Consider the following 12,737-nt stretch of genomic DNA (forward strand, 5'->3'; position numbering starts at 1 on the left):
CAGAACCCTGGGATCGTGACCTGAGCTGAAGGCAGACGCTTAACGACTGAGCTACCAAGGCACCCCAGTAACTCAGCAATTTTTGAGCATTTGTTGTACTCATTGTGTGAGGCCCTGAAGACACTAACCTAAATAAAATAAGACTGGCCTCCCATGGGACTTTGAAGTAGAATGCAGAAATCGAACCTTAGGATTGAACAGTATAAAATGTGCTATTAGAATTCAGTATTGTTCCTAACATTATATTATCACTTAAACATACTAATAGTTTTAGAATATTATGCATAATCTAGAATATTGAAGTGTAGACATTTTGAATTTTTTTTTTAAATTCAAGCAGAGCTTTAAAGCCTCCTATTTAAAGTGTTGGGAACATTTTTAATTAAACAATTTTCAAAACGGATCCCCATTGCTGTTATATTTACATCACAAGGCAGGGCCACCTGAAGGAAAGAGAATAAAGTACCTGCCCTACTTTTGTGTTATAAACAAAGTTCATTTTTGTTGGTCAGCCAGTTTTCAACTACGAGTGAACAATAAATTTTGCTTATAATGCTCATTCTCTACAGAAGCTGTGCTACATTTATTCTTATCCTGAAACACTATAATGTGTTATTTCCACCTGTTTCTCTTAAGGCATCTCTTAACTGCCAATAAACTTCCTAGATAGGTTCTGAGAAGCAGCTGGGAATCGGGGCTGATTACCTGGGGTTGGAGGAGGATAAAAAAGCAAGACTGGATTCCTGGTTAACTTCTTTAAGTGCTGGAGTAAAACGTGATATGATTTTCTTCTAGAATTGACCCTCCCCACTAGAGTATCTAACAAACTACCAAATTATAACAGGCCTATATTAGCACTTCTGTAGTAAATCTAATCTTCCTCTTTAATTAAAGAGTTGATGATCTAGACCTTTTGACTCTTTGTTTTATTGTCTTTTGTCATTTTCATTGCTTATGATCTATGCATTTTACTTGTATATCAATTATTTGGACTGAGAACATTTTTTTTTTTTTTCTCTTTTTCCCTGGAGAAATGATGCTGATCTTGGCGGTTAGCTCTCCAGGCCAGCCTGGGGAAGCCTACTAAATTCATAATCTACTCAAAGCAGTTTGTAGAACTCTCCCTACTCCCACCCCAAAATGTCTTTAAGAGTATGCTTCTGGGATACATTTCTGTGATACGGGGTTTAGGACTAGCCAACTATAAACCTGGGAAAAAGTCTCTTACAGAATGGGATTATTGGGGAAAGACAGGTTTCATGGACTAACCTCTTGAATAAATTTGGATTAGGCCCATTAAAAAAACAAAATACAACCCAGTAAATTTGAAGATCTAACTGGACTTTATTAAACAATTCATGAATCAGGCAACCTCCCATCTAGCAAGTAGAAGGAAACTCCACTGAGCTGAACAAATTTTTAAAGGCAGAGAGAGGGTATTAAAAGAAGAAGAAGAAGAAGGAAGAAATGTATTAGCAAAGAATGCATTGTTTAGGAAAGGTTGCCCTCCTAAGGGGAGTTTAAGAGGTCTGTTAGTAAATTTTCTACTCTTAACCAGAAATTCCATGTTGACTGGTTAAAGGTTACAGTTGTGGCAGGGAGGGGGATGAAATGCCATTAGGTTAGGTTTTAAGTCTTGTTTTACTGATTTAGGGCCTTAACCTCAGTGATGGCCATTTTGAGCCTGTGGTTGTTTGGGGGTTTTGTTGTTGTCTTTAGCAGACTTCATGGCATATAACAGATAACCCTGAATAGAAGTTGCCTAACTAAATGCATACAGGTGATTTTTTTTTCCCCCTCATGTAAGGAGAGTTCAGAGCTGCAGTAGCTTGGGCTGTAATGGAGGCTATGTTATACCAAAGAACCCAAGTTTTAATTCTTTCTGTTTTATCCTTCTAAGCATGTGGCTTCCATCCTCAGGGCTTTGGAATACATCCTTGCATTCCAGGATAGCCATCATAACTATATCGCTGAAAGGAGGAAGGAAGGACAGAAGTCTGCTCTCAGCTCTCTGTCTCACTTTTGGGGAACTTTCGCAGAAGTCCCCCTAACAACTTCTCTTTAATGCTTAGAATTTAATCTCATAGCCCCACTGAACCACAGGGGAGGCTAGAAAATGGGTGTCTCTTAGCGGACATCTCCCTGAACACAGTTGGAAGATACAAAGGAATATGGGCAGTTTCTGCCACATCCTGCTCATGGAACAGCATGAAAAATTAAAGCAACATTTATTTAAATAAGAAAGTATAGTTATTACAGGGTATCTGCATGGAGCAAGCAAGTGTAGAGTCTGGGAGAATTGTATCATTTTAAAGGGAGAGTTCCAAGATGAATCCTGCCCTCTGTACCATCATTCTTTTGTGCATTGCTCAAGATGCTCAGGGCTAATGCCTGTGTAGCAGGGGAAAGAGGCTTTTGAAGTTGGTGGAAGAGCAGTTCTCAGGAAGCCACAGGTCTGCAGTTTCAAGGGGAGCTCCTATGGCCAGATGCCTGGGGCAAGATTATTGACAGTCATTTATTTCATGGCTAAATCCATAGGTTAGCAATCTGCTGTATTTCTCACTGGAGCAGAGGAAGGGAAAAGAGACTGAGAAGGGTGAAAGCCAAATTCAATTGTTCTTGACCTCTTAATTTATTGAACCATTGTGTGATAGTGATAGACATTGCCTGTGGCTTTTTTTTTTTTTTGGTTATTTATATTGTTTCAAGTTGATATCTCCAACTACATTGTAAAGTTTTAATATGATAATAGAGATGTTTATGTCTCACAGTCTCCATCCTTGATTAGCATATCCCATGTTATCAGTCAGTTATGTTGATTTAAGTAGATTTGGTGTGGTCCTGATTCTCAACTCCCTCAGCTCCTGCATTCCATTTATGATCCTGAAATACAACTTGTAGATGACATAGTTACCTTCGCATGTAATTTTAAAAAATTGTTAAAAATACCTTACTTGTGACAGAAAGGAACATTTTAAAGGAAGTAATTTAAAATAAAACAGCATATATTTTGGTGTGTTCATGCCCAGTGACTACACTAGAAGACATAATGAAGTAGTCAGTCCAGGTATGTGATTAAGTAAATCACCTCCAAAACCATATGCCATCCTTTTGAATGGATACCACATTCCATTTACTCCAGAAACCAGGGCCAACACTGATGCACACTGGTCTGCAATGCTCTTTTTCTGATATTGCAGACTGTGAAGGAGCTTGCTAAGTTCTAGGTGAGGCTGTCCCAAATGACTGTTGTCATTTGCTTTGTGTTAGAATTGTTTAGACTTGGGCACTGGCCTGGAATGATGAAAGAATCCCAGAACCATACCTACTAGATTTATATTTGCCCAAGGAGAAAAAAAAAAAGGATTCCAGAGCAAAACAGAGTAATTAAGTGCGCCAGCCAGTAAAAAACATTAAAGGTAAGGTAAGGTAAGGATAGATAAATGTGGTAAGGATAGATAAATGTGGAAACTAGATTTAAGCTCTGCTATGTTAGACTCTGCCAGTTGCTGAAACTAGTGAGGTATGTAAGTGATGAAAAGACAGAAAAAGACTGTAAAATGTGAGTGTTTATTCATTCTACAAATGCCTGTTTTTCGGGTACTGTGCTAGGCTAGATAGTCGCAGAGCCCTGGTCCCCTTTCCTCAGGGAGCTCATATTCTAGTGGAGAAGACAGACCAGTGACTCTAACCAGTAATGGCCAATTGTCCTAAGTGTTATGAAGTAAACAAAAATGGGCCCAAATTAAGAACAACAGGAGAGGGACTTCCTTTACATAGGGTAAGTTGGGAAGCTTTCTCCAAGGATATGATAAATTTAAGCTGATTCCTAAAAAATGAGAAGCTAGCCATGTGAAGGGAGGGTCAGGAGCCTTCTAAACAGAGTGAATAGCATATGCAAAGCCCTTGAAGAAGGGAAAATTTACCCTTTTGGGGGCAAAAAAAAAGCCATTGTGACTAAAGCCTGGCCAATGAGATATGCAGAGGGTTAGAAGGCATCAGAAAGGTAAGAGGGCCCTCGTCATACAGGCCCATGACTGAGGCATTTGGACCTAATTCTAAATGTAAAGCAAGGGAGTGACAGGTCTTAAAATTTTTAAAAGATTGCTCTTGCTGTAGTGAGGAGACTGGGTCAGAGGCAAAAAGAGTCAAAGTTCTTCAGAAGGAAGAGACCAAGAGAGAATGACGCGGTTGCATGAGGGGGAGTGGAAACATTTAAAGAAGTGGCATTTACACTGGGTCTTCAAAGAGAAATGTGAACTGGGGTGTGGGAGAGCTGCTGGCAGAGGGAACAGCAGAAGCAAAAGCAGGGAGGTGTGTGGTCTATACCAGAAGAGCTGTAGAGATGGTGGGGCAGGGGTCTCCTACCAGAGCCTGCGTCCCCTTCACTATTCCGGAATGCCATTTGCGGCATTTCACACATACCTTCACACATAATTTTTAAAAACAATTGAAATGCCCCTGCTATAAAATACAGGAGAATTTAAGCAGAAATATGTGATTTAATGTATATTTATTCAAACCTGACTATATTAGGAGTCATAATGAACTAATCAGATACCTGTACCTACTTGTGACCTACAAGGAAAGGTTCAATTTTTAAGAATTAAGATGAAGTCCCACAGAGTATTTCCAAAATTGTATACTTAACATTTTTAAATGAGGCTAAATAAGTATATTTGTATCTATACTTGTAGAGTTATTACTATGAGATAATATAGGCACAGACTGATCTTGGTGGATATATTGCTGGTCCAAAAGCTATGCGTTGCAGTGCTGTTGGTGGTCTGCTTTTCAAAATAGTGAGCAACTCCTGGTAAAGCTGCACAGAATACAAAGCATAGTCCTCTCTTGACTTACTGAGTATTTTTGTTTCGGGAAAACTCAGTATATATGAAAACCATGCCAAAGATCTTCTGATGTTATGTGAAGTGGAGTTGGAGTCCTACTTTCAGGGAATTAGAATCACATTTTTCAGCAGTATGAAAATTGTGCAAGATACAGAACCTTTCTTTGTTGTGTTGAGCTGCCTCCTGACCTCTGTACACTGAATACCAGTAGCACTCTCCTCCCACTTGTTATGACAGACAAGAATGTATGCGTGTTTTGTTTCTTTTTTTTTTTAACAGTACTGTCAAAAGGACAGTTGCATCCCTTGGGTTCCACATAGAAAAATGAGTTAAATGGGTATATCGACCTTCAATCTCATAAGGATTAAGAGAGATAATACACATGAAATGTTAGTACTGGGGTCTGGCCTGCTATAAAAATTCAATAACCAGGTGGTGATAACCTGTTAGCAATTGAAATGGTGGGTCTGGCCTTAAATAGGAGAGAAGTTAGGACTTGAGATAAGGCTTGGGAGTCTTGTAGACAAGTTGATTTAAACATTGTAAAATGCCAGGCAGAAATGAAATAAGATTTAATTTAAGAGGGATAAATGTAGAATCCCATGGCTTTTTCCTACGATCTGTTAGTAAGTCAAGGCTGAAGAGATATAGGCTAGTATAGCTAGGCCACCATTCCTAAGAAAAAGGCAGGCAAGCCAAGATGAGCTATGGCATAATTCTGTTGCTGAAACTGTCTGATAGTACATGAATGGTATAATGTCCAGGTCATTCAGTGCTGTCCATAGACAGGGTTTCATGTAGGCTGTGTCTGGGGTTGGGGAGTCAGGCTTAAGAGTGCTGTTGACGAAGGTAGTTGAGAAGATAACAACTGGAGGGGAAAGTTAATGCTACTGAGTTTAGGTGTTAAAAAAAAGAAGAGGCATGACAGTTTTTCAGATAATTTAAAAACAGCAATTTTTGGCAGAAGAGAAAATAAATTTGTCTGTAGAAGGCAAATCTACAACCTTCTGTGAGTTACATGAAAGCAGATATTTTATTGTGAGCAGTTGTTTAAAAAATTCAACCAAGTAGATTCAAAGAGCCCATTGGCTTTGTTGAAGAAATCAAGACAGCATCCCATCTAGCAAGTGGGGAGAGCTAGAAGATGGAAGGTTTTTATAGAAAGAAGGCTGGGACAAGAAGTTATTAGCAAAGGTTAAAAAAGGGTTGATTCAGGTAAGAACACCTTCCTTAGTGGGAAGGGCACATGGAGTTTTATCAAGCAGATTACCTCAGCTTCCTGTGCGGGTGGGTGTGGAGATGGCCCATGCGATGGATTACCTCATTGGTGCTGACCAGAAAATTCCTGATCTACTATTTAAGACCCCATTTCTGGGAGAGGTTGAACTACAGTTAAATATTAAGGCCTGGTTTGGTGACTTGGCCTATCACTTATGCAAGTAACTCCATCCTTAGTCTGCAGTTTTCTTTTTAACACAGTCAACCAGACACTTGATTGTTCTTTTTAGCGATGGTGTCAAATAGAATTTTATGGATATAGATGATTTCTAGACTTTTCCAACTGTTGAGGTGGATGTGGGAATAGACTCCAGGGTAGATCACCCCACCAATCACCTTTATTCATTTCACTGTTTCCAGCAAGACTCAAGGTAGATTCCTTCTGTACCCACTTTGATTTCAGACATTTGACTCTTTAAGTAGCTGAACACAATTGGCAGAAAAGCCTCAGCTCTTAAGAGTCTGGGAGTGGGGGCACAAAATAGGTACACTAAATGCTATTTTCTGACAAATTTCCTTTTTTTTCAGCCTTTGGTTTTCCCGACCAATCTGCAGCTGAATTTTAGGTAGTTTAGGTCACCCTGATCTAATCATTCCCAAATAATTTTTCCTTTTTTGTCATTGCTGTCAGTCAAAGCCTCTTGCCAATTTCTCATATAACCCCTATCCCCCATAGGTAAATCTTCTTCTGTGATTCTTTCTAAAGCAGTGCTCTAGAGTGGAGTTTCTCACAGGGGGTCTTCCAAGTGACTCCCTTAGTATATGTGAATTGTGTATATGTGTGAATTTCTCTGAGGAGAGGGGTGTTACCACTCATTAGTTTCCTAAAGGAGTTTATCTCTAAGATTAAGAATCACTTCCACAAGGCTCTTCTTAGGTAAGGCAAATCTCTGTTTTTTTTTTTTTGTTGTTGTTGTTGTTGTTTGTTTCTACATTGCAAGTCTTCCTGCTACCTTTAGTTAAATTCCACACTGAGGCGTGGTGGATTGTTCAGCAAGGACCAGAATTAATTGGAAGCCTCTTCTAAGTTCCCTGCATGGACCAAGAGCCTTTCATTAGTGACTGTAGAGCACCTTCTGCTCACTTCTGTCAGAGCACTTGCCACATTATATGAGTTGATTTATGGGACTGTCTTCTATTACTAGATTTGAAAGATAGCCCTGTGTTGTGTTAGTTTATGTATTCTGAACACTGAACACCATACCAAGACCAGAACCATTTACCCATAATAAGCCAACAGATTCTTCTTTCCATGCCAAGGAACAAATGTTTTAAGCACTTACTCTGAGACAGGTATTATGTTAGGCATGGGGAATACAGAGGTGAGCTCCCTGTGCCGAGCTTATGGACCCTATCAAGAGGGCCAGGATCTTTGCCACTCCTTGGAGCAGCTGTGTGGGAGTCGTATGTGAACGCATTTACAACAGCACTGACCTTATAAGAACTCCCCCTCTATAACAGACATTAGTAATATGCCCGTCATCCACTACTTTCATTACTCAAAACAAAAATGAAAATGCTTTTTCTTGTCTTCCTCAAAACCACCCATTAAAGGTCCCTCTAAAATCCTCTTTCTCTTTGACTAAGGCTGTTAATGGTTTGTCTCTAAAAGTAGAAGAGGTAGATGGAAGATACTGATAAAAGAAGTGTCAGCATTTAGGCCCAGGTCCTGCACATGGAAGTTTTTTGTTTTGTTTTATTTTTTAAAACTCAATAGGAAAAATTCATGATTTTAAAAAAACAAATAGGGATGCCTTGGTGGCTCAGGTCATGATCTCAGGGTCCTGGGATCAAGCCCTGCATCACATCAGGCTCCTTGCTCAGCATGGAGTCTGCTTCTCGCTTTGGCTGGCCCTCCCCCGTGTTCTCTCTCCCTCTCTCTTTCTCTCAAATGAATAAGTAAAATCTTAAAACAACAACAACAACAAACGAGCAGTTAGCCCCTTATTCCAACCTAAAGAAGAACAGAGCAGTTTGTTGAAAGCAAGAAGCTTTGCTGCTACCTCCTGGCCCCTACGGGGATGCAAAGGATCTAGGTTTGAGAACTGTTGGTCTAGATGGTATTTATAGGTCAGTAGTTGACTAGGGCATGATTTGTCCACAGAACCAGGCATAAGGAGAGCCAAGTTGGGAGCACTGTGCTGTCTATTTTAAAGTTCATTTCTCTTAAGGAGTTCATGATTTGGGGGAGCATAGCAAAAGTCATCTATGGATATGTATTTCAAAAGATATGCAGACCCTACCTGGAGGCTCTGGTTTAGTAGGTGTGAAATAAGGTTCCAGCATCTATAGTTTTAAATAACTCCATTAACCTAGGAGAAGGCTTAATGTCACTAGAGTGTAAAAAGTTAATACACTAGTTACACCTAGAAATATCTGCACTGCTTTGAGAAAGTATGGCTTTCCAGCTTCCTGAGTTGAGCTTCAGAAACTTAAACATTTATATTTTTATTTTTTTACATCTTTTTAAGTTTTTATTTGAATTCTAGTTAGGTAACATACCGTGTAATATTAGCTTCAAGTGTACGATATATAGTGCTTTAGTAATTCCATACATCCCCGGAAGCTCATGCAAGTGCACTCCTTAATGAGTTACATTTTAACTTTTAGAATACATGACATAACATTCTATTTTTGTCATCAGAGACTTCAAAAAACTTCTGTTTCATTGCATTGCTGTTCCTGCTGCCTGAGTGAAACATTCTTCCTCTAGATATAGGCATAATTATGTCTGTTGTTTATTTTCTCTCTCCAACCTCTAAAATGTAAGCTTCGCTTGGCTGGACATACTTGTCTTTCTTATGCACTGATTCATCACAAGGTTCTAGAACAGTCAGTATTTGTTGGAAAAACTACTCATGGTGAGGTACTTCTATTGGTTTAAATCTATTGCTTTAAAAGATTTCTTGGATTGCTCTGGAAGCCTAACCTCCTCTGTCTATAGCATTTTCTATAAAAGAGTATTCCAACTGCCAAAAACCGAATGTGCAAGTACAAATATGTAACACTACCATACAGTACATTTGGTTGGTTCTTGACGGACTGTAACTTTATTTTCAAAACAGGATGTGATATGGTCTGACTTCGGGTTTCCTGGAAGAAATGGACGGGAAAGTACATTGTGGATCGGCTCCATGGGGGCCCATACACCCTGTCATCTGGACTCCTATGGTTGCAACTTAGTATTCCAGGTCCAAGGAAGGTAATGCACAGGTGAATGCGTGCGTGTGTGTGTGTGTGTGTGTGTGTGTGTGTGTGTGTTGCACAGGAAGAAGAATGAGGATCAGGCAGGTGGCAGACCCCAAGGTTTAGTCCCAGCTCCACCCTGTCAGCCTGCCTCATGACCAAGACCCATCTGTTGGCCTCTGGTTCAGTTTCCTCCCTTTTGAAGTAAGGGGGACAGGTCAAATGATGGTTTCCATGTGTGTCTCAATTCTGATCAGGATTACCTTCAGAGTCCTGATCCTAGAGCTCCAGGATTCCACTCTCAGAACAGCTAGACAACTGTCTGCTTAGCTCTGTTATGTAAGAGTCTGTCTGCATTTGTAGTGTTCAAAATTCTATTTAAAAGTAGGAAGACTCTTTTTTCAAATCTAAATAAACAAGAGTGGAGCAGGTTGCTAAAAGAAAGAGGCTTTGCTGCTACCTTCAGGCAGCAAAGGAGATGCTAGGGGGCCTGATTTGGGAACCACTGAATGAGATGATATTTATGGCCCCTTTCAAGTCTAAATTTTAGTCTGTGCCTACATGTTGACACAATGCAGTATGTTCTTACTTTAGGTAAGTTCTTCTCCATCTGTCAGGCATACTTCTGATAGTCCCTGGTTCCAGGATTTCCGTGAGAATTTACATGTTTCTGCTAGTTGGAGGATCCACTCAGAATGTTATAGCGTAGCTTATTTTCTCCCAATTAGTGATGCTCGAGTCTCCTTTCCTGGTCTTTTGGAACATTTATAGGACAGTACAGAGGGAAAAAGAGAAATGGCCATTTCTAAGTTCTCAGACCCTTGAGACATGAAAAAGATTATCAGTGGATCCAAAAGAAACAGTGAATAAGTATGTGAATAGATTTCATAGGTGACGTATTTTGAAAACTATAAAATAGTGTAAGACAGTCCACTTCTGGATTCATTAAGTCCTTCTTAAAGGATCTAGGACATTTCAGGTATATTATTATGTGTTGTGGATGCTGCAGTGATCCACGAGTACCTGGTCCTTGCCCTTAGGAAGTTGATAGTCTGAACCTTAAACTTGGTAAGAGAGGTATCATTGCAAGCAGCTGTTTCCCATGTGTTCTGAATTGGGAAAGAAATTCAGTTGGGAAAACATTATCAATGGGGTGCCAGGGTGGCTCAGTGGATTAAGCCACTGCCTTTGGCTCAGGTCACCATCTCAGTGTCCTGGGATCGAGCCCTGCATCAGGCTCTCTGCTCAGCAGGGAGCCTGCTTCCCCCTCTGTCTCTGCCTGCCTCTCTGCCTACTTGTGATCTCTCTCTCTGTCAAATAAAATAAATAAAATCTTTAAAAAGAAATACCTGGGTTCTTTCTGTACCATAAAATCAATATAACTTTATTTTAACTTTATAATAGAACATATTTTCTGGTTTCATAAGCTCTGGAATAGTAAAATAACTCCTCAGTAAATACTCATGGAGTAGGCACCATGTGTTACAGAGGGAATGGAGTTGAATGAGTAAGACACTTCTCTGCCTGGAGGGAGTTTAAAGTTAGAGTACAGGCAAGCCCACAGGCAGTGTGATAGAAGGCAGAATGAACATGCTCTTGAGGAAGGTTTCATAGAGCTGTGGGACTGAAAACTAGGAGAGATATCGTTTCTGCTAGAAAGATTAAGGAAGATTTCAGAGAGGAGCTGTCATTTGTGATGGGCTTTGAAAGATGGGTGAATGGTCAAGACATGGGAGAGCAGAGCCCTAGAAAAGGATGTGGTATATAGAGAAAGAACCCTGTGAATTGTCCAGTATAAGTTGTGCATTGGAAACAAAGGGTTTAGGTAGGAAAGGGAGGTTGGAGTCAGAAGTTTACTATCAGGCAAATAACCTCTTACTCTCTTTTCAGCAAGCAGGACAATGAAACGTTTTTTGATCAAGGGATGACCTTGTGATTGACCACCTTTTCTGATTAATAAGACAAGGATGCATATGCAGTTGACCCTTGAGTAATGAGGGGGTTAGGAGTACTGACCCCCGCACTGTTGAAAATCTGCATATAACTTTTGGTTCCCTAAGAACTTAACCACTAATAGCCTACTGTTGACTGGAAGCCTTACCAATAGCATAAACAGTCAATTAACACATATTCTGTATGTCATATGTATTATATACTGTATTGTTACAATAAAGGAAGTGAGAGGCTCCTAGGTGGCTTAGTCGGTTGAGCATCTGACTCTTGGTTTGGCTCAGGTCGTGGTCTCAGGGTCATGGAACCCAGCCCTGCATCAGACTCGGTGCTCAGCCCAGAGTCTGCTTGAGATTCTTTCCTCTCCCCCTCCTTCTGCTCCTCCGTCTGTTCACATGCTCACTTATTCTCTCTCTCTCTCAAATAAATAAATAAACGAAATCCTAAAAGAGAAAAAGTAAGCTAGAGATAAGAAAATGTTATTAAGAAAATCATAAGAAATCTAATACAGTACTGTATTGTATTTATGAAAAAACATCTGCACGACGTGGACCCATGCAATTCAAACCCCTTGTTGTTGAAGGGTTGACTGTATATTTTAAGTGGAGCAAAACAAATTGTATGCGATTGTTATCTTCATGGCTATTCCTCTAGGAACACAGCCATGAGGCAGAGGTAGGAAGTGGGATCTGAAGAGGTCAGGAGCTCTGCAACCTAGTTCTGGGCCCACCACCAACACTAGTCCAGTGAATGACACTGAACCAGCACTGGGTCCCTTTCCCACTACTTTGGAGGTAGAATTAGCCTGATGATCTCTTGAGAGTTCTTCCAGCTCTGACATTCTAAACACAGTAAATGCCAAGAATTCTCCCAAACTGGTCATAACTATGGTGGAATGGAGCAGCTTTTATCTCTAAGGCAAAGTAAGACTTTAGTGTCTACTTCTTCGTTTGAAAATTGCAGCCAACTGAAAGGCACACAGTGGTCCCGCTGTAACTGCAAGGGGTCACGGGAGAGCTTTAAGCCTTTCCTCAGAACTAGTTCTCTCCCTCTCCCTTTCCCTGCCCCGTTCTTCTCCCTGTCCCCCTCTCTCTTTCTCTCTCTCTCTCCACTTGCCCAGCTGTGTATTTTTGTCTGCGTGTCTTCCTTTTTCACATTTCCCCTTCCTTGCCTCAGATGTCCCCGCTCTTGACTTGAAGTATGGGTGTGTCTGGTGTCTTGTGGTTTAAGATTTATCCACCTCAAGTTTTCAAAAAATTTTAAGTACTGAAACATTTATAGTTTTCTCTTTTTGAAAATTCTAATATTTTACCACTTTTTAGTTGGGTGGCATCATTTGGGCCTCTTTCTTCCTTGTGGATTAACTTAACACAAGGTTGACTTAAGGAATTTACAATCCAAACTGGGAGAAGAGTCTGGAAACTCTTTGATGGCTAGCAGTATGGGTGGCTGCTCTGCAGAAGATAAGAACAC

At 40.2% G+C, this 12,737-nt stretch overlaps 1 protein-coding gene across 2 annotated transcripts in view; it reads left to right on the top strand.

The window, feature by feature from the left end:
- HSPBAP1 (HSPB1 associated protein 1) overlaps positions 1-12,737 on the top strand; it is a 59,192-nt gene that overhangs the window by 31,385 nt on the left and 15,070 nt on the right. For both annotated transcript variants that reach the window (XM_082740646.1, XM_082740647.1), the window contains one exon: positions 9,194-9,330. In XM_082740646.1, coding sequence (XP_082596772.1) covers positions 9,194-9,330 — 137 coding nt within the window. The remainder of the gene's footprint in view (positions 1-9,193; positions 9,331-12,737) is intronic.

This window comes from Mustela nivalis, assembly GCF_964662115.1.
Source record: "Mustela nivalis genome assembly, chromosome: 1".
Taxonomy (NCBI): domain Eukaryota; kingdom Metazoa; phylum Chordata; class Mammalia; order Carnivora; family Mustelidae; genus Mustela; species Mustela nivalis.